The sequence below is a fragment of the Leucopleurus acutus genome, assembly GCF_964270905.1.
Source record: "Leucopleurus acutus genome assembly, chromosome: 6".
In the NCBI taxonomy this organism is placed as follows: domain Eukaryota; kingdom Metazoa; phylum Chordata; class Mammalia; order Artiodactyla; family Delphinidae; genus Leucopleurus; species Leucopleurus acutus.
Window position 1 is genome coordinate 40739656 of NC_139149.1, and position 22857 is coordinate 40762512.

Consider the following 22857-nt stretch of genomic DNA (forward strand, 5'->3'; position numbering starts at 1 on the left):
AAACATGTTTGCCTTTTAAAATAATGATGGGTGGGAAACTCTGAAAAAAAAATATGCAGACAAAAAATACTTAAACGTTTCAGTGCTCTCCCAATTACCATATTTTAGGGGTAAATGGTGGTTTCTTTATACGCTCCTATGTCATGTTGTTTAGTGTCATAAGGCTACTTACTCGTTGTCCAGATTTGTGTAGAGAGATTTGAAAGTAAGAAAAAACTAACTGGAAGGAAACTGAAGCTGCCTCTCATCAAAAATTTGACCTCAAACAAGTTGGGACTGAAAAAACCTTTCATGGCCTGTTAGAGTAAAATACGTTTCTGAGCTTTATCCATGGGCCTTTTGAGCTGAGAAAAATTTTTTTTCTTCTTTTAATATTTTCAGATTACAATCACAAGGGTCAAGTAGTACACTTAGGAAGGCTTTCAAGAAAATGCTTGGTTTGTTTTTAAAGGAGAGGCTGCTGCTGAGGGTAATCTGTTTGCTGCTGTGCAACTGAATGAGCTGGAGCTGCCACTGCAAAGCCTGCCGACCGCGGCAAACTGGAAGTAGTGCTCTGGTGAGATGACAGATCCACAGACATCCCCATTTGCTGCGTGTAAGCAGCTGCACCAGTAGCTGATTGAAGGTGAGAGTTCTGATTCATGTAAGTAGGATTGGAAACAGTGTCTTGTCCAGCACTATAAACAAAATTTTAAAAAGAAAACCATATTTACTTTACATTATCTAAGTTACGGTCAGAGATCAATCATCATGAGAAAATAAAAATGTCTTTTCCGTCTCTTTAAGTTTATATACCTCTACTATTCCGATTATGATTTAACTACTCCAGCTATCCAATACTGTTAATGTAATTTTTATATTTGGGAAGAAGAAAGTACTCAAAAAGAAATAAAATATAGGATTATACGGCCTATCTAATTCTGTTTTCTCCAAAATCTCTCACGGAAAACATTTAGAAATCTTTTGAGGAGATGCAGATTGTTTCTGATGCTGGCGTCCTTGGCCAGCTGCAATGAGAACGAAACCCCGGCTCAAGTACACCCTCGGCCGATTTTCTCCCTTCCCTCTTCTCTCGATCAGCACAGAGGAGACCACTATTCCTCACCCACTCTTTATACTTTCCTTTGGTAGGGCACTTTCAAAGCTGCCCGGGATAGCTTAACCTGAATCCCTACATAAAAATAATAAAGGCAGGGAGAACATGTAATCCACATAGGGTCCTGAATCTACCCTCAAAATAGTCCTGACCTATAGTTTACTTATTGACACTATACAAAAACAAAACAAAACCCCCAAAACCCCACTAAGTTGAAAAGTCACACCAAATCGCAGGACTTTCATTTGTTCCTGTAATTACTATAGCATATCTTTTAAAAGATATATAATTTTTAAATGCACCAAATACACTGCTTCAATATAGGAGGATTAATGTCTATACTCGTCCAAAAACGAGTCATGTCTATACTCGTTTTTCTCTCTGTAATTCCTAGTGTCACCCAGGATAACAAAATTTTTACATTTTAACTTAATCAAACACCAATACCAACAGATTTATTTAATTTCCAGATAATGTCTAAAATTTATACACATGGAATTTAAGAGTGGGAAGAGACCTTACAAATCATTACACGTGACTACTGAATAAACCTTTTGTGTGGTTAAGCAAAGTTAACAGAAGGCAAGATTTAAACATGTTTTTCAGAATAGAAGTTAGTATGAAAACTTAGACTACAAATTCCACAGCTCAAACACACTTCTTTTTAAGAGTCAAAGTAACAAAAGTTTTCTGATTTTTAGGAGTACATGCTCCTAAAATATGTCTGGGACTACTTTACTAGGCTGATTAGAGCACCGTGCTAAGTATACCCTTACAGGACCCAAGTACAGGCTTGGGTCCTGTAAGGGACAGTTAGCTTTATTTTGTCCCGGGGACCCAGACCATAAGCCAGGTCTAGGCACCATCTCAGTATGGTTAACAAAGCTAAGACAGCACCATTCCAATTTCATGGGATCTTGAATGGGAAGTTCTACAACTTCATCTCAATAGCAAAAGAGGGCACTATTATTATAAAGAGAAGGGTCTAATTATTCTCATTCTGAAAATCTGTGAAAATCTAATGCATATAATTACAAAATTAACACAGCTCCCAAACACTCACCTTAAATACGGAGTTGGAGCAGGCTGTGTTGTCACTGAGGAATTCACATTTGGAGGCAGCGATCTCAGTGGACCGATCTGATCTGGTCCTAGGCTGTAGCTTTGGGCAACAGTGACTTGGTGAATACTTTGACCCATATAGTTTGCACCATGTGGTTGAACTGGATATGTCTATTGACCAAAGAGAAAAAGTTGACTCACTGATCTCCCAAACAACTACCTAGCAATACATTTAAAACTTTAAAAGACTTAAATGAAATAAAATGTTATACTTCTTTGGGGAGCAATCTGATTCTACCAATCTATCCACCCTAGTATAAAAAGCGGAGCGCTTCCAAATCACAGTGCCAAACCTATGGAAATTTATGATTTACTTGTTCTTTTATTTTGCAGGGGGTTGAAAGGAAGGGAGGTGGTGTACTTTTAAGGAGCACGTTGGAATCCACCCAGGTTGCCTATTACTAAGTAACATGTCTTGCTGAAGAGCCACAGAAAACTATACACTCCCTTGAAGGGCAGCACAGTATCACTTCAAGTTACCATCAGAGAGATGACCTTCTTCACCCCCATCTCAGGTGACTTATTCAACTTCTTAAGAATGAAACTTAAAAGAGCAAGTTGAAGAATAAATGGTATCAAGGCAGAGTGCAGGCCCTCTCTGCCAATGCCTCCTTCATCCTGCCTGCAGGACAGATAGGACAAAAGGAAAGAAGAAGAACTATGGGTAAAGGAGATGTACTCTTAAGAAATAGCAAAGGTCTAAGTCTCTGTGAATATTTATATGTGCCCTACTTAATTTCCAGGGTAACATACAGGATCTACCATCTGCTTACCAAATACAGCATCAAAATGATGCACGTTTAATAAATATCAATCGCTCCAGTTTTAAACTGAGCTCATTTTAAAAATTAATTTTTATTGGAGTATAGTTGCTTTACAATGTTGTGTTAGTTTCTGCTGTACAGCAAAGTGAATCAGTTATACATATATCCACCTGTTTTTAGATTCTATTCCCATATAGGTCATTACAGAGTTTTAAGTAGAGTTCCCTGTGCTATACAGTAGGTTCTTATTAGTTATCTATTTTATATATAGTAGTGTGTATATATCAATCCCTATGTTCCAGTTTATCCCTCCCCCCCACCCCTTCCCCCTTGGTAACCATAAGTTTTAAACTAAGCTATTTTTAAAGCAAAGACCAATGACATGAAAATTCAGAATGCTAGAAATGCCAAATCAACTATGACATTAATAAGTACAATCATATTACCTCCTTAGCAGACACATAACAGCCCACTGACCACAGGCTGAGATGGTGGAAGCGGACCTCTTCTGCAGGTTAGGATTCCTGAGTGGCCTTCACAGATGCAATTAATGGTGTGTTACGCTAACTTTTTTTAGTGCGAACTTTTTTTTTCAAATTAGAATAGGAACTTTGAATATTTCAAATGCTGTTATGCACGAATAGTACAGATAGCATCATGTGAAGAATCAAACTAGACAGAAAGCTAGCTTTTTAAAGAAATGAGTTATGCTTAGCAAAACACAGACTGTAAATAGTATGCAACTAAACAGAAAAACCTGACATAGGAATAATAAATAACCCTTAACAGACACACAAAGAAGTAAATACAACACACAGTCCCATAACACAATGGCGCAAACATTTCTTTTTGTTCCATGTTCATAGCAGCAGCAGATAACTCTTTGAAAACAGAAGCAATATTGAATAAACTCCAGCTGTCTTTTGCACCCAGAAATTCTTTCTATCCTCATATGTAATGACTCTTTCATCATTTTCAAAAGTTCAGGGCATGGCATATTTGATAAATGCATCTTGTCCGATGTGAGTTACCATGGTAACTATTCTTTTTTTTACTTAACAATTATGTTGTGTCAAGTCATCTAGATTATGCATCCATATTCTATCTTTTCTCCTTGGTGTCTCCTTCACACACTCCTTTACATCCCAGTTTTTGTAAATTAATATGAAATTTGTTCATCCAAACTCATTCTGAATTCAACCACTAACTGGCCGAAATTTCAAAAAGGTTTCAGAATAATGGATATTGATAAATATAAATATTCAGTTCAGCTGGGAAACACAGAAAAGGTGTAAAGTTCTGGAAAAGATGGTGTTCACGAATGGCTCATGGAACCTGCATCTATATGCCTGCATCATATATGTTATGCATGCACAATTTAAGTTGTGCATCTAAGAAAATATAAAGCATGATCTGAGAACAAAATGAGTTCTTTAATGAAGGCTTTTAATAATCATGTAAGTCAAAGAAATCTTAACAGAAATTTAAAAGAAATGTTAAATTTTGCTTGCTGAGCAACAGGAACAGCATCAGTACCTCATCTGTAGAAATTGTGACATGCCAGGCACTGTCCTAAATCAAAGGATTTATACTTTATACTTACAAAAAGGATTTACACTTACATAAAGGATTTATGCTTTATATTTACAATAGCTTATGAAGAACAGAACTCCCCTCATATATTTAATGGTCTCTTATGTTATAAATGAACTAAAATGTATTTGTGAAATATCAGTGTCTTTGTAATTGTCCTGGTGAACACTAATTGTTCAGCCAACATTTTTGACAAAGATGAATTTTATAATGTTATTCATAGACCATAGAAATTTTAATACTATGCTTTAAAGCTTTCTTTTTTTAAATTTAAAACTTTCCTTAAATTTTGAAAAATGTTCTCAAAAATGCTCACCTGCATTGGAACTCCAGCTGATGAAGGTGGGTAATGTGCTGGATGATGGATCTTTGAATAGACTGAATATACTGGTGCTTCATTCATCAACTTGTTATATAGTTCCAGAGCTTCCAAGACTTTTACATTCAATTCAGACAATTCTGAATGCTTCCTAACATAGAAGGGAAGCACTTTAATACTCTTCAAAGTTTTTAAGCATTTTATTTTTAATTTTTAGCAACATAAATTATTTTTAAAAATTTACCACATTTTCTACTCATATTTTAAAAGGTTCTTTATATATATGAAAGTATATTCAAAAAGGGAAAATGGGAGGAGGAATTATTTAATTCATGTAATGTCTAGGCTGATATGACTTCATAATATTAGGGGAACTCCTTTCCACACCTCATAAAATGCAATCAATTCATAATTTTGGTGCTAGGAGAATGTTGTTTCTTATGTTACAGGTCTCTGTTGGAAATTCAATTACAAAGAAGAGTAATTACTAAATTTAGGAAGAGTCCAAGCCTTAATTAAAAAAATCTTAGTAGAAGGAAGTCCTCAGGCAAGGCCCAGAGCCTGCTATGAAATACAATATGACTGAGATAAAAGTACATTCACAAACAAAATCACACACATTTTCATTTGCTCATACTCATGAAAGGATTAACTTAAAAAAAAAAAAAAAAGAATAATTATCCTTGAAAATGAAAATGAAAACAATATAATGAACTAGTCTCTACTGCTTGTTTGCTGGTTTCTTCCGAAAAAGTGAGTGAAACCAGGTCCAAATAAGAACATTTTCAAATTTGCATCTTCAAATCTGCCCAAGGAACTCCAATGCAAATCCTTTTGACTTGGTACAGTTTTGCCTGTTACCCTGGGAGTAATAAAGAACTCCCTTTGCAACTGACAAGTTCATAAAAGTTGAACAGCCACTTTATCTGGCCTAAAGCACCCACAAGTCTGTTTATTAAATGTAGCTTTTTAAATATGTACACAGAGAGACTCGAAAGACAAGAGGCAAACACAGGCAGCCAGACACAGGGCTCCCAAATACATGACCTGGACTGAGTCCTGTCAGGACTTGTCATCTTTCCTCTATCAGAGACTGTTATGTCTCAAACAAACAAAAAGTGCTGTTTCCTCTCTTGCATGTGTGACTGTATAAAGGAGGTCAAACTCTATTTTCAGAAATACCAGTTATAAATCGTACAGGAAGCTTCAGAAATTAGTGTCCATGCTGACAAATTTGTGACTAAGAAGTAACCATAGGCAATTGGTCCACATAACCCAGTATACTGATGAATACCAGAAGAACATAGAAGGGCAGGATGACTGAGCACATTTTAGATCACCTCCCAGGATTTGAGACATAATACCAAAGAAACAAATTTTTTACTAAAACTATCCTGGGACAGAGAAATTAGGCAGAAGGTGTGGTCCTCTCCTTCAGAAAGACTGCAACTTACTAGGGAGACAAGGCTAAGTACCTGAAAAATAGCAAATCATGTAAGACAGCATATACTTGAATGCAAAATTAAATGAAATAGGTAGGGAACAGAAGAGTTTAGAGGAGGGGATTAATTTGACTGAAAAGGCTTTAGGGAGAAGCTGGGACTTAAGCTGGCACCTGAGGAAGGATGGAGAGGCCAAGCAAAAAAAGGAAGACTAAGTCAGGTCAGTGGGACAGTGTGAATTAAGGCAAGTGAAAGGAACGAGAAGGGTACACGAGGGAAGAATGAAGAGGGTAATTTGATTAAGGTGGTAGAAAACGGTTTTCGGAAGGTAGAAGGAAAGAACGTTAGAACAGCCTGGAACATAGTTAAGTTCAAGCTATGGATCTCTGTTCAATAACTCTATGTATACTTTTTTGGGGTTAATTTATATTGTTTACACAATATAATTTCCTAGTGTGATAAATGCTACAAAATTTCATTCTGTACAATGACAGACAGAAATGAAATGTAAAATTTTAAATTCTGACAGTAAAGTTGTTTTTCTTTTAAGGAAAAACAAACTGACAATGATCCATTCAAGGGAAGAAGCAATATTTTATTCATCTCTGAATGTTTGACAAAGGTAAATAGTCAATAAAAATTCGTTGCAGAACAGCAAGCATTTTCCAGAACAGGAGATGCATCTGCAGTTAGTGGGCATGGAATGGAAAATGCCAGCTGGCCCATTCAGGAACTGAAATTGAAGAGAGAACTGGTTAACAGGTGAGCTTTCACTCAAAAAATTAACTCATATCAGAAAATATCACTCTAATTTTTAATTGTTCTAGACCTTTTTCTCTGAAGATATTTTTTTATCAACAAAAATAAAATTATACTGTCATATCTTCGGTTTTTTTTCATTATATAGCATGACATCTTTCCATGTCAATAGATATTTATCAGTGGTAATGCTTTTTATTGTAGAATGTATGGATGTAGAATACTTTTTAAACCAATTTCACATTGAAAGACATTTTAGAGCTTCCCCGGTGGTGCAGTGGTTAAGAATCCACCTCCAATGCAGGGGATACAGGTTCGAGCCCTGGTCCTGGAAGATCCCACATGCCGCAGAGCAACTAAGCCCCTGTGCCACAACTACTGAGCCTGCGCTCTAGAGTCCATAAGCCACAACTACTGAAGCCCGCGCGCCTAGAGCCTGTGCTCTGCAACAAGAGAAGCCACCGCAATGAGAAGCCTGAGCACTGCAACAAAGAGTAGCCCCCGCTCACTGCTACTAGAGAAAGTCCGCGCACAGCAACAAAGACCCAATGCAGCCAAAAAATAAATAAATAAAAATTAAGGGGAAAAAAAAGAGTTATTTTAGTTACTTTCAAGTTTGTTATAAATAACACTGTGAAGAACACTCTAAGAGGTAAATCTTTGCATATATCCCTATGTATTTAGTATTGCTGGGTTAAAAGATATAGACTATGTTTAGGCTCCAGAAAGGTTTATAATAATTGCACCCCTAACCACACCTAAGATAATACTATCTTTCTTTTTAATTTTTCCCATTTGATTATTCACTGACCATTAACATGCCTTCAATGAAACCAAAGTAACAGATGTATAGGTAGATATTCAATGCTTTCTCCAAAATAAGACCAATAGAATGTGATGAAACTGCTACCATCATTTCATTTACTGCGACAGGGATTTATTTTTCATTTCTGTAGAAAATACAACAAATTTACAAAAAAAAAGTCTCAGGGAACAAAGATTATAATCTTCAGTGACTAGAAAAAAATCTTGCTGCTACTACTCTTCTCTGGTAAAGGTGGATAAGAAGTAAAGTAGTTCCTGTTCTTGTGCTGTTTTGTACACAAGTTCAGTAAACAGAAAGGGAGGATGGTGGAACACTAAAGCCTTCTTCCTTGTCTGCCATTCACTATGGCTGCCCCCTTTGACTTCAGACAGAAAGCTCTGAGGAATAAGAGAAGGAGCAAAATTAAGTTAAAAGCTCAAAACCCTGACAGTCTGTCTTTCAGTGCTACTATTTTTAAGGAAGTGTAAGACTAGATGGGATAATGAAATTAAAAGGACAACAGAGATACAGAGGGAACAAAAATGAGAACAGAAGGTATATACGCTGGATTTAGAGTCACAAACACATAGGAAATTTCATTTGAAAGTTTTACAAATACTACTTCTCATTATATAACAAAACAATGCTTGCCTAAGATCCCTATTCCCATTTTTGTGCTTTATTCTTCACAACTCATTATCTCTCAACTCCAGCCCAAGTAGGAAAAGGAAGACTGGCACTGTAAGAGCTGGAGTCTATCATTCTGCATGTAATATATTGCCATGAAAAAAACTGCACCAAAATCAAAAGTACCATTCTGCTATTAGTTTGTAAGAGTTTTGGAAACTGAGAAACAATTTCAAAAGATTGGAACAGTTCCACAAAAACTCCCTAGCTTAAAGTTCTGCCAAAAACAAGTAAACTTAGGAAAACTATATTTGTTATTTCCTGCATGAAGAATCTCACCTATCGATCTCTTCAAGTTTTTCATCTATCATTGGACCCATCCGTTGGCAGATATCTGTAAATACAAAAATATTTTAAAATCTTGAAACTAAAAACCAGTTTAAGTCAATTTCAACAATTTTGAACAACAGAGCACCATATGCAACACCATGCAAAATACAAAGAGAATTAAGTTTATGCTAGAGAAGGGACTACAAAAGACCAAATTTAATACTATTCAGCATCAACATTAATATCATGTGACCAAGGCAAAGTCAAAATCAGAACAGAAATCCCACCATGTTCTCTGGAAGTACTAAGTTTGCAGACTGAAATTTGGAGTTACCTCAAAAATCTTAAAAATACCTAGAAAACTATTATTAGCTAAAGTAAAAGGAATTTGAGTCACAGTGTATAAAATATGTAATTAAGTACAGATTAGATATGAACATTTTTCATTTATTTAAGCCATTTCAAAATAAAACATTTTATATATCTCCAAATATAAACATTGATACAATAGCATAATATTATATATTCATAACCAGGCTTTCTTCCATAAAAAAATTTAATAACATTTATCCATTTATCACAGAGATTTTTCTCCCAATGGATTAAAAAAGACATAAAGACATTTGTTTTGTTTCAGATTTCTTAGAGACTAAAAAGACACATCAGCATGCATCAAATAACTGCATTACAAAGTTAACACAGATCATGTATAATTTTGACATTTAAAGTTATGACACAAGAGAATTAAAAGAGGAATAAGAATTTCGAACATTTTGACTCAATTAATATGCTGTTATTTCTAATTCTGTCCTTTTTTGGACTGCATATTTCACTAATGATATTACAGAAAAGCAAAGACTTCTTCACTGGACAGGATAGGCAGTTTTACAGCAACATCTTCTAAGTAATATGTTTACTCATTTACTACATCAGTCTATTTCCCACCAGAGATTTCTAAACTCTGGAAGCAACCCAAGGCAGAAGAAATTTAAGACATAAATAGCGAAAACATTAAATGACATTAATCCCTAATATTCACCTTCTAAGTCCAAGAGGTCTTGGGAGTCTGGTTTTGAATCTGTTGGATCTATACTCTGCAGTACTTGCAGGGCTCTATCCATCTTATCCTAAAAAAGTAATAGGACACTTTACAAAGAGTTTTAATTTCAATGATAATAAAAATTACTCTTTCCAAGCATTCTCAAGGATAATACATTTTAAGTCTCAACAGTTTAACCATTAAACAAAAGAAGGATCCTACCTCATCTATATAAACAGGCTCAGGCTCTGATTTCTTAATTTCCTCCTCTTCATCATCAATTACATTCAATTTGTCCACAGCTGCTATGGAAACAAAGTAAACTTTAAGTTCCTTAGTATTTACTTTGGTATTTTAGTCATTAATTTATAAGTAGCCTGTGATTATTCATAAGAAAATGGAAACCCTTTAAATAATCATCACGTTTCATAATCAATATAAATTATTACGTATGTTCACTCATTCATGCCACAACCATTTATTTAGCCCTTACTACGTGCCAGGCATTGTTCTAGGCATTGGAAATCACCAATGAATAAAGCAGATAAGAATCCCTGCCCTGATGGAACTTACATTCTAGAGGAACAAGTAAGCAATTCATGGGAACTGTCATTACAGACACTTTCCTGAGAACTGAGTGTTATCACTAGGGTGAATATATATATGAGAGAGTAGACAGAGTATTATCTAATTAGCTGATTTCAGAGTTAAATCTATGAACTCCTTCTACACTCTTTCCTTGCTATAAAAAATTATTTTCTATATGTACCAAAAAATAGACTTGATTTCAACCTAACTTTGATAACGGTTAAAGCAACACAAAACAGAAACTTTTCCTAGGAAAAAGAAGGCTGAAAAATAACTTACAAACATACATATACAAAAAACTATTTAAATGCTCACTGGAGTACTGCTATAATGTACTATATTTTAATAAAGTAAATTTTAGTAAAAAAAATTATAATCAAAATTTATATAACCAAAGAACTTATAAGTCCCAACAGTTATTTCAAATATTTGGCTAACTTTCAAATATGCCCTAAGGAGCAGAGCTCAGCATAACATGAGGACTTACTGAAAACCCCAAATATTTTTTCCTTTTAAAACTGCAGCTCAATCTCTCTAGCCTATGCCAAGGGGAAATCACCATAGTATAGGATTCCCTGAGCGTGGTCTATCAAGTTATTAAAACTAGTGTCTCCAATTTTCATACCTACTTAGAGAGTCAGACTAGAGGAATAAAAAGTATAAATAGTGGCAGAGTACTCAGTATTCATCTCTCTACACTTCATTTTAATTGAATGCATCACCCTACCCATACAAAGATGATGTTACACACAGTGCAGAGAGTTTTCAATTTAAGTTCTTTCTCTAGAACTATAAGCATTAGAAGCAGTATGTCCAGCAGTGAGTCAGTTAGTACAAGTACATTCTAATGGCAGACTAGCTGACTTTAGTATCCTGGCTGTCACCTACTAGCCACATAACCTCAGCATCAGTTTCCTTATCTGTAAAATGAGGTAACAAAAGTACCTATCTCACAGACTTATGAACATTAAACGAAATAGTGCAAGCAAAAGATTTGGCTTAACACCTGACAAATGAGTGCTTAAACACCACTGAGCAATTCTATTTTTGATCCTCACCATCATTAGTATTATCATCAGCTATTCTTTACACTCAGCTCCCCCCAACTCCCTGCCTGCCTAACAAATGGAAGCTTTCTCTGTATGGTTGGCAGCAGCTGAGGGGAATGGTCTATGGCTGCAAAACTGAGTGAAGTTCAGAAGATCTGAACTAAGGACCTATTGCCTTGATTACATGACTTTGTTATTGTTCTGAGTTCGCTAGGATCAAATCAAGGTGAGGAAAAGTCTAAAACTTAGGCGTACTCCTAACCCCTGTAATCACACTCAGCACTTGTCAACCAGTTCTCCCAACCACCACCCCACCCCCGGCCCGCTTTGATACTGTGCTTCAGTGATGAATAAAACAAATATTTGTTTGTACTGAACAAACACATACTGCCTCTTAAACTATAATTACATTGATTTAAATATTTACATGTCAAGCACAGCTTATTTTATGCCTTAATTGTACCTCTGTACCTTAGCTCTCAAAGGATTTAAAATATAATGATAAGGAAATAACTCTTGGAATTGACCTGGGATAAGTTAATGCCTTAATTTGGTAAGCAGTATGTTAAACTGTATTGCTTATAAATAAATGATTTAAAACAAGAGTTAAATGCCAATCTACTTTATATTTCAAACTGAACCACAAAATTCAAGTTAAAAAAAACTTCAATAGATTTAACCTTCCCTCAGACTTAACTTACCTGCCTCAGGTTCTATGTTTAAATTAGTTGTTACAAAATTAGATGGGAAGAGTCCTATTCCTCTGTGATTTTCTCCTTTCCACCAATTGGCATCACTGAAAATACAGTACAAAAATGTCACTTGTTACTCTACATTTCAGTACACTAATGTCAAGAGTAATTAAGATAAAAATTAAATTTAGCCTACTTTGAAAATACCAGCTCAAATCCCATTATATTTAAATGTAGTTCTTCTTAAACTTAATAGGAACTATAAAAAAGCACAAATAAAACAAAACATCCATACTCCCATACTTAAATTTAGAACCAATCAGCAACTGGTCATATTTGATTCTGGGCCTTAAAAAAAATCAAAACATTATAAATAACACTGAAGTTTCCTTTATCAACATTCCCAAGTCCCAAACTCACATCCATCTTTCATACCACCACTATCAAGTTGGTATGTCATCTTCCTTCAAGTGTATTTTTTATTCTTTTACTATATCTATATAGTAAACTCTATAGATATAAATATCTATATAGTAAACTCTATAGATATAAATATCTATATAGTAAACTCTATAGATATAAATATCTATATATCTATAGATATCTATATACCTATAGATATCTATAGTCAGCTCTATAGATATAAATACTAGTCATTATAGATCTTTTAAATTTTATGTCAATACTTTCAGCTCTTGCTTATTCCTTTTAAAGATGCATCACACAAACATGGCATATTTGATTTATCCATCCCCATACAGGCGGACATTTAGGTTATTTCCAGTCTTTCAACCTTATGAAGATTGGGGCAATAATCATTCTAGATTTTAGGGCGTACATGCAACAATTCTCTAGCTTATTCACAGACATGGACTTGCAGGGCCACAGAACACGTTACTAGTATTGCCAAATGTTCCCTAAAGTGGTTGTGGCAATTCACCATCCTCTTTTCCCTCAGCAGTGTGTGAGAATGTCATTTCTGCTCACACGTGTTAACTGTCCAATCAACACATGATGTCACACAGGAGAAATCATCTCACTGCTGGGCTCATCTGCACTTCTGAGCATCCAAAATGCCTCTTCTGTAAACTGCTCGTTCATACCTTCTGTCCACTTTTCGTTTTCCACTGGGTCATTTGTTTCTTTTCATGGATATGTAGGAGTTCTGTACATATTCTGATTAGCATTTGTTTGTCTGCATTATGCAAATACCTTCTCTCAAACTGTCAATGTCTTTTAACATATGCTTACAGTTTTATTGCATGTTGTTTTCTGTTTCTATAATCAAATTTAGCAACCTTTTATGGTTTACACTTTTTAATTTTTTTTTATTTTTTAAAATATTTATCTGGTTGTGCTGGGTCTTAGTTGCAGCAGGTGGGCTCCTTAGTTGCAGCACGTGGGCGCCTTTAGTTGCGACACATGGGCTCCTCAGTTGCGGCAGGTGGGCTCCTTAGTTGTGGCATGTGAACTCTTATTTGCGGCATGCATGTGGTATCTAGTTCCCTGACCAGGGATCGAATCCCTGCATTGGGACCATGAAGTCTTATCCACTGCACCACCAGGGAAATCCCTACACTTTTTCAAAAAAGAAATCTTTCTCTATCCTTGAATTCCTATTCTCCTATATATTTGTTTAACAGTTTCAGGTTTTCCTTTATATCCCTCTCCCACGTTTAGTTCTTTAATTTATTTGGAATGAAATTTTATGTACTGTGTGAAGCTGAATCAAATTTTATTTATACTGCACAAAAAACCATTCATCCCAGCAAAATTTACTTAATAGTACACCAATTTTTCTACTGAGTTATGATAGCCTATCTTTCAAACAGCAAGCTGCTATCTTTCATGAGCCTATTTTTGGATTCCATCCTGTTGCAACCGTCTATGTATTTATTTACTACAGCTTGTTAATATGCCTTGATACTTGGCAGGGAAAGTACCTTCTCTATGTTACTGTATACCTTCACATTTCCATATTAATGTTAAAATTAAAATGTTTTCAAGTTCTCTAAAAAAAAGTCTTATTGGGCTTTTAATTGGAAATGCACTGTTTATGCATTAACATTGGAAAAATTAAATCTTTACAATATTAAGGTTTCTTCACCATAAACATGGTATCTCTCTCCATTTATATTTACATAAATATATTACATATATTTATATCCCTTTGTATCTTTCAAAGAATTTTATAATTTTTTCCATAAAGTCCTCATGTACCTTTGTTAGGTTTATTTATTCCTCAATCATTTATAATTTTTGTGACTATAGAGAATGACATTTTTTTCTACTACATTTTCTAAATAGTTGTGATTAAAGCATACCACTGATTTTTGTATACTGAGCTTATATCCAACAACCTGATGAACTCTTATCAGTTTTAACAGTTTGATCATTGATTCTCTTGGACCTTGTAAATGGACAGCCACAGAATCTGGAAATGATAATTTTGTCTATTCCTTTCCAAACACCTGAAGTAGACCCCCTGGATAAGCCTTCTTTCCTAGATGCTTGTACCAGGTGTGATTCTGCTTTCTTCTGGACCCCAACGTTACCTCTTATGGCATTCACAATCTGCATCCCACCTAATTACCTCTAACTTTAACTCCCTTACTTTATTCTAGGTTTCATGAAGAAAGAACTGTGCCCTCAGTCACTTTTTTATTATAAACACAGCTTATTTACATAACATTTTCTCAATAAATATTTACTGTAGCAAAGTAAAATGATTTTATGTATCTACACATTTAAAAATATACTAATGTATCCTTACTAAGTTATTTATAATGGATACCAAATACATTTGCAATCTCTCTTCATAGCAACAAGCTATTAGGTCTCACTCTTGCTAAATTTCATCAATTTCTTTTAAAAGCAAAGTAAAATAGACTTAGGCCCAATACAGACAGATCTATTCTTTATTACAACTTTAAGTGATAGAGAAATTGCGAGGGAGAGGCAGTAGCAGATTAAGAATTGCGGAGGAGCTGAGTATAGTTTTTGGTTGCACTGATCAAAGGTAATATAACTATATCTCTTCCTAAAGTTTTTTTTTGCCAGTAATTTTAGAATATACAACTCCTAATGTAAATGCATTCAGATGACTGAATATTTGTTTCCCAATTGTGATAATAAACAATATTATTTAATACATTTTTAATCCAAGATCTAAAGAATACTTTATTACCAAATTTAACAAAAGAATAAGAAACTCACACTACCCAGTCTAATTTGAGAAAAAAATAACTAAGGTAGAAAAGGTTCTAGTACGATTTAAATACACCAAAGTCAAAAGCTGAATATCCAGCATTCTAAATTAAGGGTATTATACTTAATAACTTCAAAATATTCCAGAAATATTTAAAACATACCTGTCATCCAAAACAATAATAATTTCACCATGTTTAAAGGTGAGTTCATTGTCCTCCACAGCTTCAAAATCATATAAAGCTCTCACTTTCCTTGCAACTTTATTATTTGATGGAATTTCTGCAGATGGATATAAAGATTTTGTCTCTGTGTGCTGCTGCTTCTGCTCTTGCAATGATAATTCAATAGCTAGTTTGAAAAATTAAAATACAAAAAACAAGACAGCCAGAATTAATTCTTATTTTTTAGAACTTTAATAACAAATATTACATAATGTACTATTTAATAACAATAAATCAAGTGAATATCTTATTTGTCCAGTTGAACGCTAAACAATTAGCTTTTGTGGGGGCAGGAAGGGGAGAGGGGACAGGGCAGAGAACCATGACATTTTTTAAAATAAGTTTTTGCTCATTCCTTATTATCACAGTCTGTCATATATAGCAGCTATTATTTTTACAGCAAACAGATTGTGACATTATAATATGGGTAGCTTTCCATATAGGACAAGTCATGAACATATTTCTGTGCTTGACTCATAACTTTGGCATTAAAGAAAAGGTGAAATGTAATCTCGTCAAAGGTAGGACATTAAATACATGTTACTGACAACGCTTATGAGTTCAATCAATCTTATATCTCGTCAATTGTTTCTCTTACTTTTCAGACTCCACTAGTTTTTAGATCAGCAACACTAAATTACACGTGCATGATCCTTTATTTACCTTTAGCTATATCTTCATCTTCTTTGTTTTTGTTCAATGACGTACCATTCTTGGCAGCAACTGAGACAGTCTGTAATGTATGAGTAAAATGAACACAACTACCTTTTCAAGGAAAACACAAGCTCTATGATTATTCGCTCATGCTAATTAAAAAGTTAATTAAGTTCCACTTAAAAGTGAAGGTCTTTGTGATAATATTAAGTAGTTGTTTTCAAGCACTAAAACAGAACATCAGAATTTTCAAGAAAACATTAAAAAAATCACAAAGGGCACGAACCGGCTTACATTTTGCATAAATCTTAGTATCTGACACAGAACCTGGCATACAGAAAGTACTTAAATATGAATCTTCCCTGATTGCACTTCCTGAGCTCAGTGGTCCAAGGTCTCTCATTCAGTGAGAGGTGCTATACTGCTAGAGGCACAGGGCTATGCGAGCAGTAGAAGCAAGAAGCCATGATAATGACTGAAGAGAAGAGGAGGGAGGACGCAGACAAAAGGTGCAGCTCTAGGCATACAGGTTATGCCCCCTTTTACTACTCATTGTGTTTGAATGGTGGTGGCTCTTCAGGCATAGCAGAGGACTAAGGAAGGTCATGGTTAAACTTAAAGGCATGGAAGACAGAGATGTCCAGGATTCTGAACCATCAACCAATTCTTTAACACAGATTTTTGAGAATGACCTGCAGAAAGGACAGAGCAGGAAAATGCTAGACTTTTGTTACTTATAAGGTTTTTATCTCAAAATTCTACCTTGAACCCTTAGGCCTGGTCAGCTATAAAGGTTCTTTTTGTGTCTTCAGTCTACAGTCCAAAATTTTAAAAAAATATACAGTACTTCTCTTAGTCTCTTTGCCTAGCCCACATCCTGGAAAAGAAGAGGCACTGAGAGCAAAAGCCAAGACACAGTGTTTTTCTCCCATAGACTAAAAAAAACAACCTACTCTGTGACTCATCATCCCTGCTCCCACCCCTGTCCTACTAAAGCTACCCCCTACATCCCCAAATAAATTTCTCATCTTATAGTTCACCCCATCTTATATGTAAACTACACTATTCACTCCAGGCATATTCATTCTTCAACAAACAGGTCTTGAGCTTTCTCAAGTCCATGAACTGGTTCATGTCATTCCTTCCTTGATGACCTCTTTACTCCTCTCTACATACTGAAATACATTCCAGCCTAAAAATTCTACTCTTCACCTTCTTCACCATCCCAATCTGTAGTTAACCTGGCATCTAGCTTGTGTATCCCTCATCCATATTTGTCAATTATAACTAGTTATTTTTCACATGTATATAGTTACCCTCCAAATTGACTATAAATTTCTTGAACATAAGGGCTCTCTCACACATCTATGCCTTTTGCATGACTCTACATTCAGAGTAGCATTAAACAGATTATTTATGGATGATTCACTTCTCAAAAGTTCTCATTTGTAGAAGTAGTTCACTTGACAATTACAATGTCTACTCAATATAAGTCACTACGCTAGACAGACTCATGTAGAGTGCAGGTAAGCAATGATGACTAAGATAAACCTTGCCAGCTTTTACCCAAGGTATATATCTTCAAAATAGTATAGGGTCAACCATGAGTCTGAATGATCTCTTACCTGAGAACCTGCTGAAGGAAAAGTAATTCCTTCTTCTTTCATAGATTTAATAGTTGCAGATATCAGACTAAACTGAGGGTCCTTCTGAAATTCTTCTGACCACTCCACCATTAAAGATTTCAGTTTTTCACATACTTTAGGATGAGCCTTTTAAAGAAAAGGCAAAGAAAAAAATTGTAAAATAAGTACTTGAATTATTTAACAAAGAGAATTACCACCAAAATTCTCTAATTTTATGAACATCAACAAAAGTCTAGCAATCCTTAGCCTAAATGAGCACTTGATAAATGCTTATTTACATTTTAATATATAGTTGTTTCTTGGAAAATTACTTTTTTTTTTTTTTTTGGCGGTATGCGGGCTTCTCACTGTTGTGGCCTCTCCCGTTGCGGAGCACAGGCTCCAGACGCACAGGCTCAGCGGCGTGGCTCACGGGCCCAGCCACTCCCTGGCATGTGGGATCTTCCCGGACCGGGGCACGAAACCGTGTCCCCTGCATCGGCAGGCAGACTCTCAACCACTGCGCCACCAGGGAAGCCCAGAAAATTACCCTTTTTGAACATCAACGTTTATGCCTTATACAATGACAATGAATCTATTATATTCAGAGGTTATTTCTTTTATGTTTTCTTAATATTCTCAATATTAGATTAAGCTTTTCATATCAACTAAACTAAAATTCTGATACTTTTGCCACTAATAGCATGAGAATAGTGCTTCAGAGCTTCTAACAGAAATAAATTAATAACAACCCCATCAAGAAGACCCTCTCCACTCTGCTCTAAAATAAAGGGCCCCTTTGCTCACCATCTCTAATGGGAATCAGGACACAATGGTGGTTAGTTTGGACTCTGAAGTCACAGAAACCTGAATATGAACATCAACTATGCCACTTAGTAGCTGCATAACCTTAGACAAGTTACTTAACTTCTCTTAAGTCTGTTTCTGCATCTATAAAATAGGAATGATAAGGGAATCTAACTTCTAAGGGTTGTTAAGAGCTTTAAAAAAGGTAGCATACATAAAATGCTTAAAGCAGTGACTGCTAACCCTCAATAAAGATCAGCTATTATCACTAATATATATGATTTGGGGAGGAAAACAGTTTTTGGTGTTACAAATGCAAATAACAAATTTTAGAACAGAAAGTTTTTTTCATTTCAAATCTATTTAAAATGATTTCCCTTACTATACAACTCTATTAATGCTTTATATAGTTACAATAACACAGCATATATATTTTTAATGACAAATTTCTTCTCTTTTTAAAATTTACCTTATTTTTTATCACAGCACGTACTTCTGTTGCAAAATCACGGGAACATACTTCTAAATGAAATATCTTTCCACAGTTTGCCACACAAGCCCCAAGAAGCTATTAATTAAAATAAAAATCAATATATAAATGTTGAGATATTATCTTACTTAACTGAAATAAATACACATTTAAAATTTGGGTCAAATAATAACATGACTTTCACTTACAGTTAACGCCTGCAGAGCAACATGAGGAACCTTATGATTTACCCTTTTCATTATGGCTTTTAGGCAATCTTTTGCTCTAAAAAAATGAAGAAGGTTAAGGGTTCAGAATTTCAATTCAAACATTTACTTTTAAATTTAAACTTATTTGGTAGCAGAATACCTATATATACACCTGCAAATGTCTCTTCATTAAAGGACTCAATCTATAAAATGATCTTACACAATGTTTTTTTGCTCATAGACTTGTAGAACTTAAAAGAAAAAAAAGAAAAAGAAAACTTGTTGCAAAGGTTGTACATTCCAAAATCAAAAATGAAGAGCCAAATCATTTCAAAAAAGGTCAGTCAACACAAGAGAACAATATCATATAAATTACCTTTTCATTTCTTCAAGACAGACTGAGCTTTCACACAGCGAATTCTTATCTTGTGGGAAAAAAAACTAGCAAGATATATAGTCTCAAAAAATTTAAGTACAAACATGCATGAATGCACTTTGAAAAGCTGTAATGTTAAAACAAATGCTTTCATCAGTCTTCTAAACTTCTAACGTATAATCAGTTCAGCTTGACTGCTCCATTCCATCCCCAAAGCACCATTATTTATATTCATTTTTTCATTATGATTTATTGCATTTACCTATTCATTATTGAAAGGTCTTTTTAGTATATATGTTTTATGTTATTGTATTTACCTACTTCATTATTAAACATGTCTAAGTCACAGGGGAATTCCCTAAATAATTAAGTCTATTCATTGTTAACGTGTGTCCCTGCTGTAACAAGGCTTTAATTATGTGTTTTAATATTTCAAGTTTTTGGTCAATTCTTTTCATTTGTTCTTTCAGGATGAGGTTAACCACATAAATCCAGCCACCAGCATGTCTTTACTTTTATCCCCCAAAAGGAAATAGTAAAAATCCCATTTTCCTTCCAAAGTTACATCAGGATAAGAGACACAGATTATTAAGTTCCTAGACATTCAGCGGGCATGACTGGGCATCTTACCCATTAGGAGTGCTTCCAACTTTGTCACATATGTCCATAATAAGACTCCAATCTTCTGTAGTGTTGTACTCATTTGTGGCCTTTTCTGTAAGAGATAAGCACACACAAAAATAAGGATGTCTTGCATAACAATAAATACCAAGAAAGACATAAAAGCAGCAAGAGAAAAGCAACCAGTTACACACAAGGGAACTCCTGTAAGACCATTAGCTGACTTTTTGACAGAAACTCTACAGGCCAGAAGAACATGGCACAATATGTTTAAAGTGATTAAAGGAAAAAACCTACAAACAAGAATACTCTAGCCAGCAAAGATATCACTCAGATTTGAAGGAGAGATGAGTTTCACAAACGAACAAAAGCTAAGAGTTCAGCACCACTAAGCTGGCTTTACAAGAAATGTTAAAGAGACTTCTCTAAGCAGAAAAGATCACAACTAGAAATACAAAAATTATGAAAGGAAAAATCTCACTGGTAAAAGCAAATATACAGTAAAGGTAGTAGATCAACTACTTACAAAGCTGGTAGGAAGGTTAAAAGACAAAAATAGTAAATTCATCTACAACCACAAGAGTAATTAAGGGATACAAAAAATGAAAAATTGTAAAATATGACATAAAAAAATTAAAAGTGTATGCAGGGAAATGTAAGGTGGTTAGAATGTTTTTGAACTTAAGGTCATCAAGTCGGGACTTCCCTGGAGGCACAGTGGTTAAGAATCCACCTGCCAATGAAAGGGACGTGGGTTCGAGCCCTGATCCTAGAAGATCCCGCATGCCGTGGAGCAACTAAGCCCGTGTGCCACAACTACCGAAGCCCACATGCCTAGAGCCCGTGCTCTGCAACAAGAGAAGCCAAAGCGATGAGAAGCCCATGCACCGCAACAAAGAGTAGCCCCCGCTTGCCTCAACTAGAGAAAGCCTGTGCACAGCAACGAAGACCCAATGCAGCCAAGTATGTAAATAAAATAAGTTAATAAAAAAAGAAGTCATCAAGTCAAAAAATATACATATGATTATATATATATGTATATGTCTCGATATATATCTATATGTTGATATGTATAAACTTCATGCTAACCACAAATCAAAAACCTACAATAAGGACTTCCCTGGTGGCGCAGTGGTTAAGAATTTGCCTGCCAATGCAGGGGACATGGGTTTGAGCCCTGGTCCAGGAAGATCCCACATGCCGCAGAGCAACTAAGCCCGTGTGCCACAACTACTGAGCCTGTGCTCTAGAGCCTGCAAGCCACAACTACTGAGCCTGTGTGCCACAACTACTGAAGCCCATGCACCTAGAGTCTGTACTCCACAACAAGAGAAGCCACTGCAATGAGAAGCCTGCGCACCACAATGAAGCATAGCCCCCACTCACCACAACTAGAGAAAGCCTGTGCACAGCAATGCAGACCCAACGCAGCCAAAAATAAATAAATAGATTTACTAAAAAAACCCACCCCAAAACCTACAATAGATATGCATACAAAAAAGAGAAAAGAATCCAAATGTAACACTAAAGATGGTCATCAAATCACAAAAGATCAAAGGAAAAAGGAACAAAAAAGAACTACGATAACAACCAGAAACAATTCACAAAATGGCAGTAAGTACAAACCTATCAATAATTACTTTAAATGTAAATGGACTAAATGCTCCAATCAAAAGACACAGGGTGGCAGAATAAATTAAAAAACAAGACTTGTATATACATGCTGCATACAAGCAACTCACTTTAGATCGAAAGATACATACCAACTGAAAGTGAGTGGATGGAAAAAGGTATGTGTTCCATACAAATGGAAACAAAAAGAAAGCTGGGGTAGCAATATGTATATCAGATAAAACAGACTTTAAAACAGACTGTAACAAGAGACAAAGATGGACATTACATAATGATAGAGGGATCAATCCAACAGAAGATACAACAATTGTAAATTATGCACACAACGTTCAAGCTGCTAAATACATAAAGCAAATATTGACAAACAGAAATGGAAATATTGACAGTAATATAATAATAGTAAGGGACTTTATCACCCCATTTACATCAATGGACAGATCATCCAGACAGAAAATCAATAAGGCAACACTGGCCTAAATGACACAATAGAGCAGATGGAACAAACATATATAGAACATTTCATCCAAAAACAGCAGGATACACATTCTTTTCAAGTGCACATGGAACATTCTCCAGGAGAGATTATATGCTAGGTCAAAGAACAACTCTCAATAAATTTAAGAATGAAATCATACCAAGCATCTTTCTCTGACTACAGTGGTATGAGACTAGAAATCAACTACAAGAAAAAACTGCAAAGAACACAAACACATGGAGGCTAAACAATATGTTACTAAATAACCATGAGCCACTGAAAAAAAATCAAAGAAAAAATTAAAAAAGTACCTGGAGACAAATGAAACTGGAA

General features: G+C 35.1%; 1 protein-coding gene across 4 annotated transcripts in view; it reads right to left on the minus strand.

Moving 5' to 3' along the window:
• Nucleotides 1-433: 433 nt before the first annotated feature.
• Nucleotides 434-22857, minus strand: part of STAM2 (signal transducing adaptor molecule 2) — a 56744-nt gene continuing 34320 nt past the window's right edge. For 2 of the 4 annotated variants that reach the window (XM_082840743.1, XM_082840744.1), the window contains exons 2-14: nucleotides 20427-20511; nucleotides 19421-19496; nucleotides 19212-19310; nucleotides 17936-18082; nucleotides 16320-16389; nucleotides 15597-15783; nucleotides 12235-12329; nucleotides 10119-10201; nucleotides 9897-9984; nucleotides 8867-8921; nucleotides 4892-5045; nucleotides 2160-2329; nucleotides 434-677 (exon numbers count right to left, since the gene is read on the minus strand). In XM_082840743.1, the coding sequence (XP_082696869.1) occupies nucleotides 446-677; nucleotides 2160-2329; nucleotides 4892-5045; nucleotides 8867-8921; nucleotides 9897-9984; nucleotides 10119-10201; nucleotides 12235-12329; nucleotides 15597-15783; nucleotides 16320-16389; nucleotides 17936-18082; nucleotides 19212-19310; nucleotides 19421-19496; nucleotides 20427-20511 (1541 nt within the window). In that variant the 3' untranslated portion in view covers nucleotides 434-445. The remainder of the gene's footprint in view (nucleotides 678-2159; nucleotides 2330-4891; nucleotides 5046-8866; nucleotides 8922-9896; nucleotides 9985-10118; nucleotides 10202-12234; nucleotides 12330-15596; nucleotides 15784-16319; nucleotides 16390-17935; nucleotides 18083-19211; nucleotides 19311-19420; nucleotides 19497-20426; nucleotides 20512-22857) is intronic. The other 2 variants (XM_082840746.1, XM_082840745.1) reach the window with 1 other exon arrangement.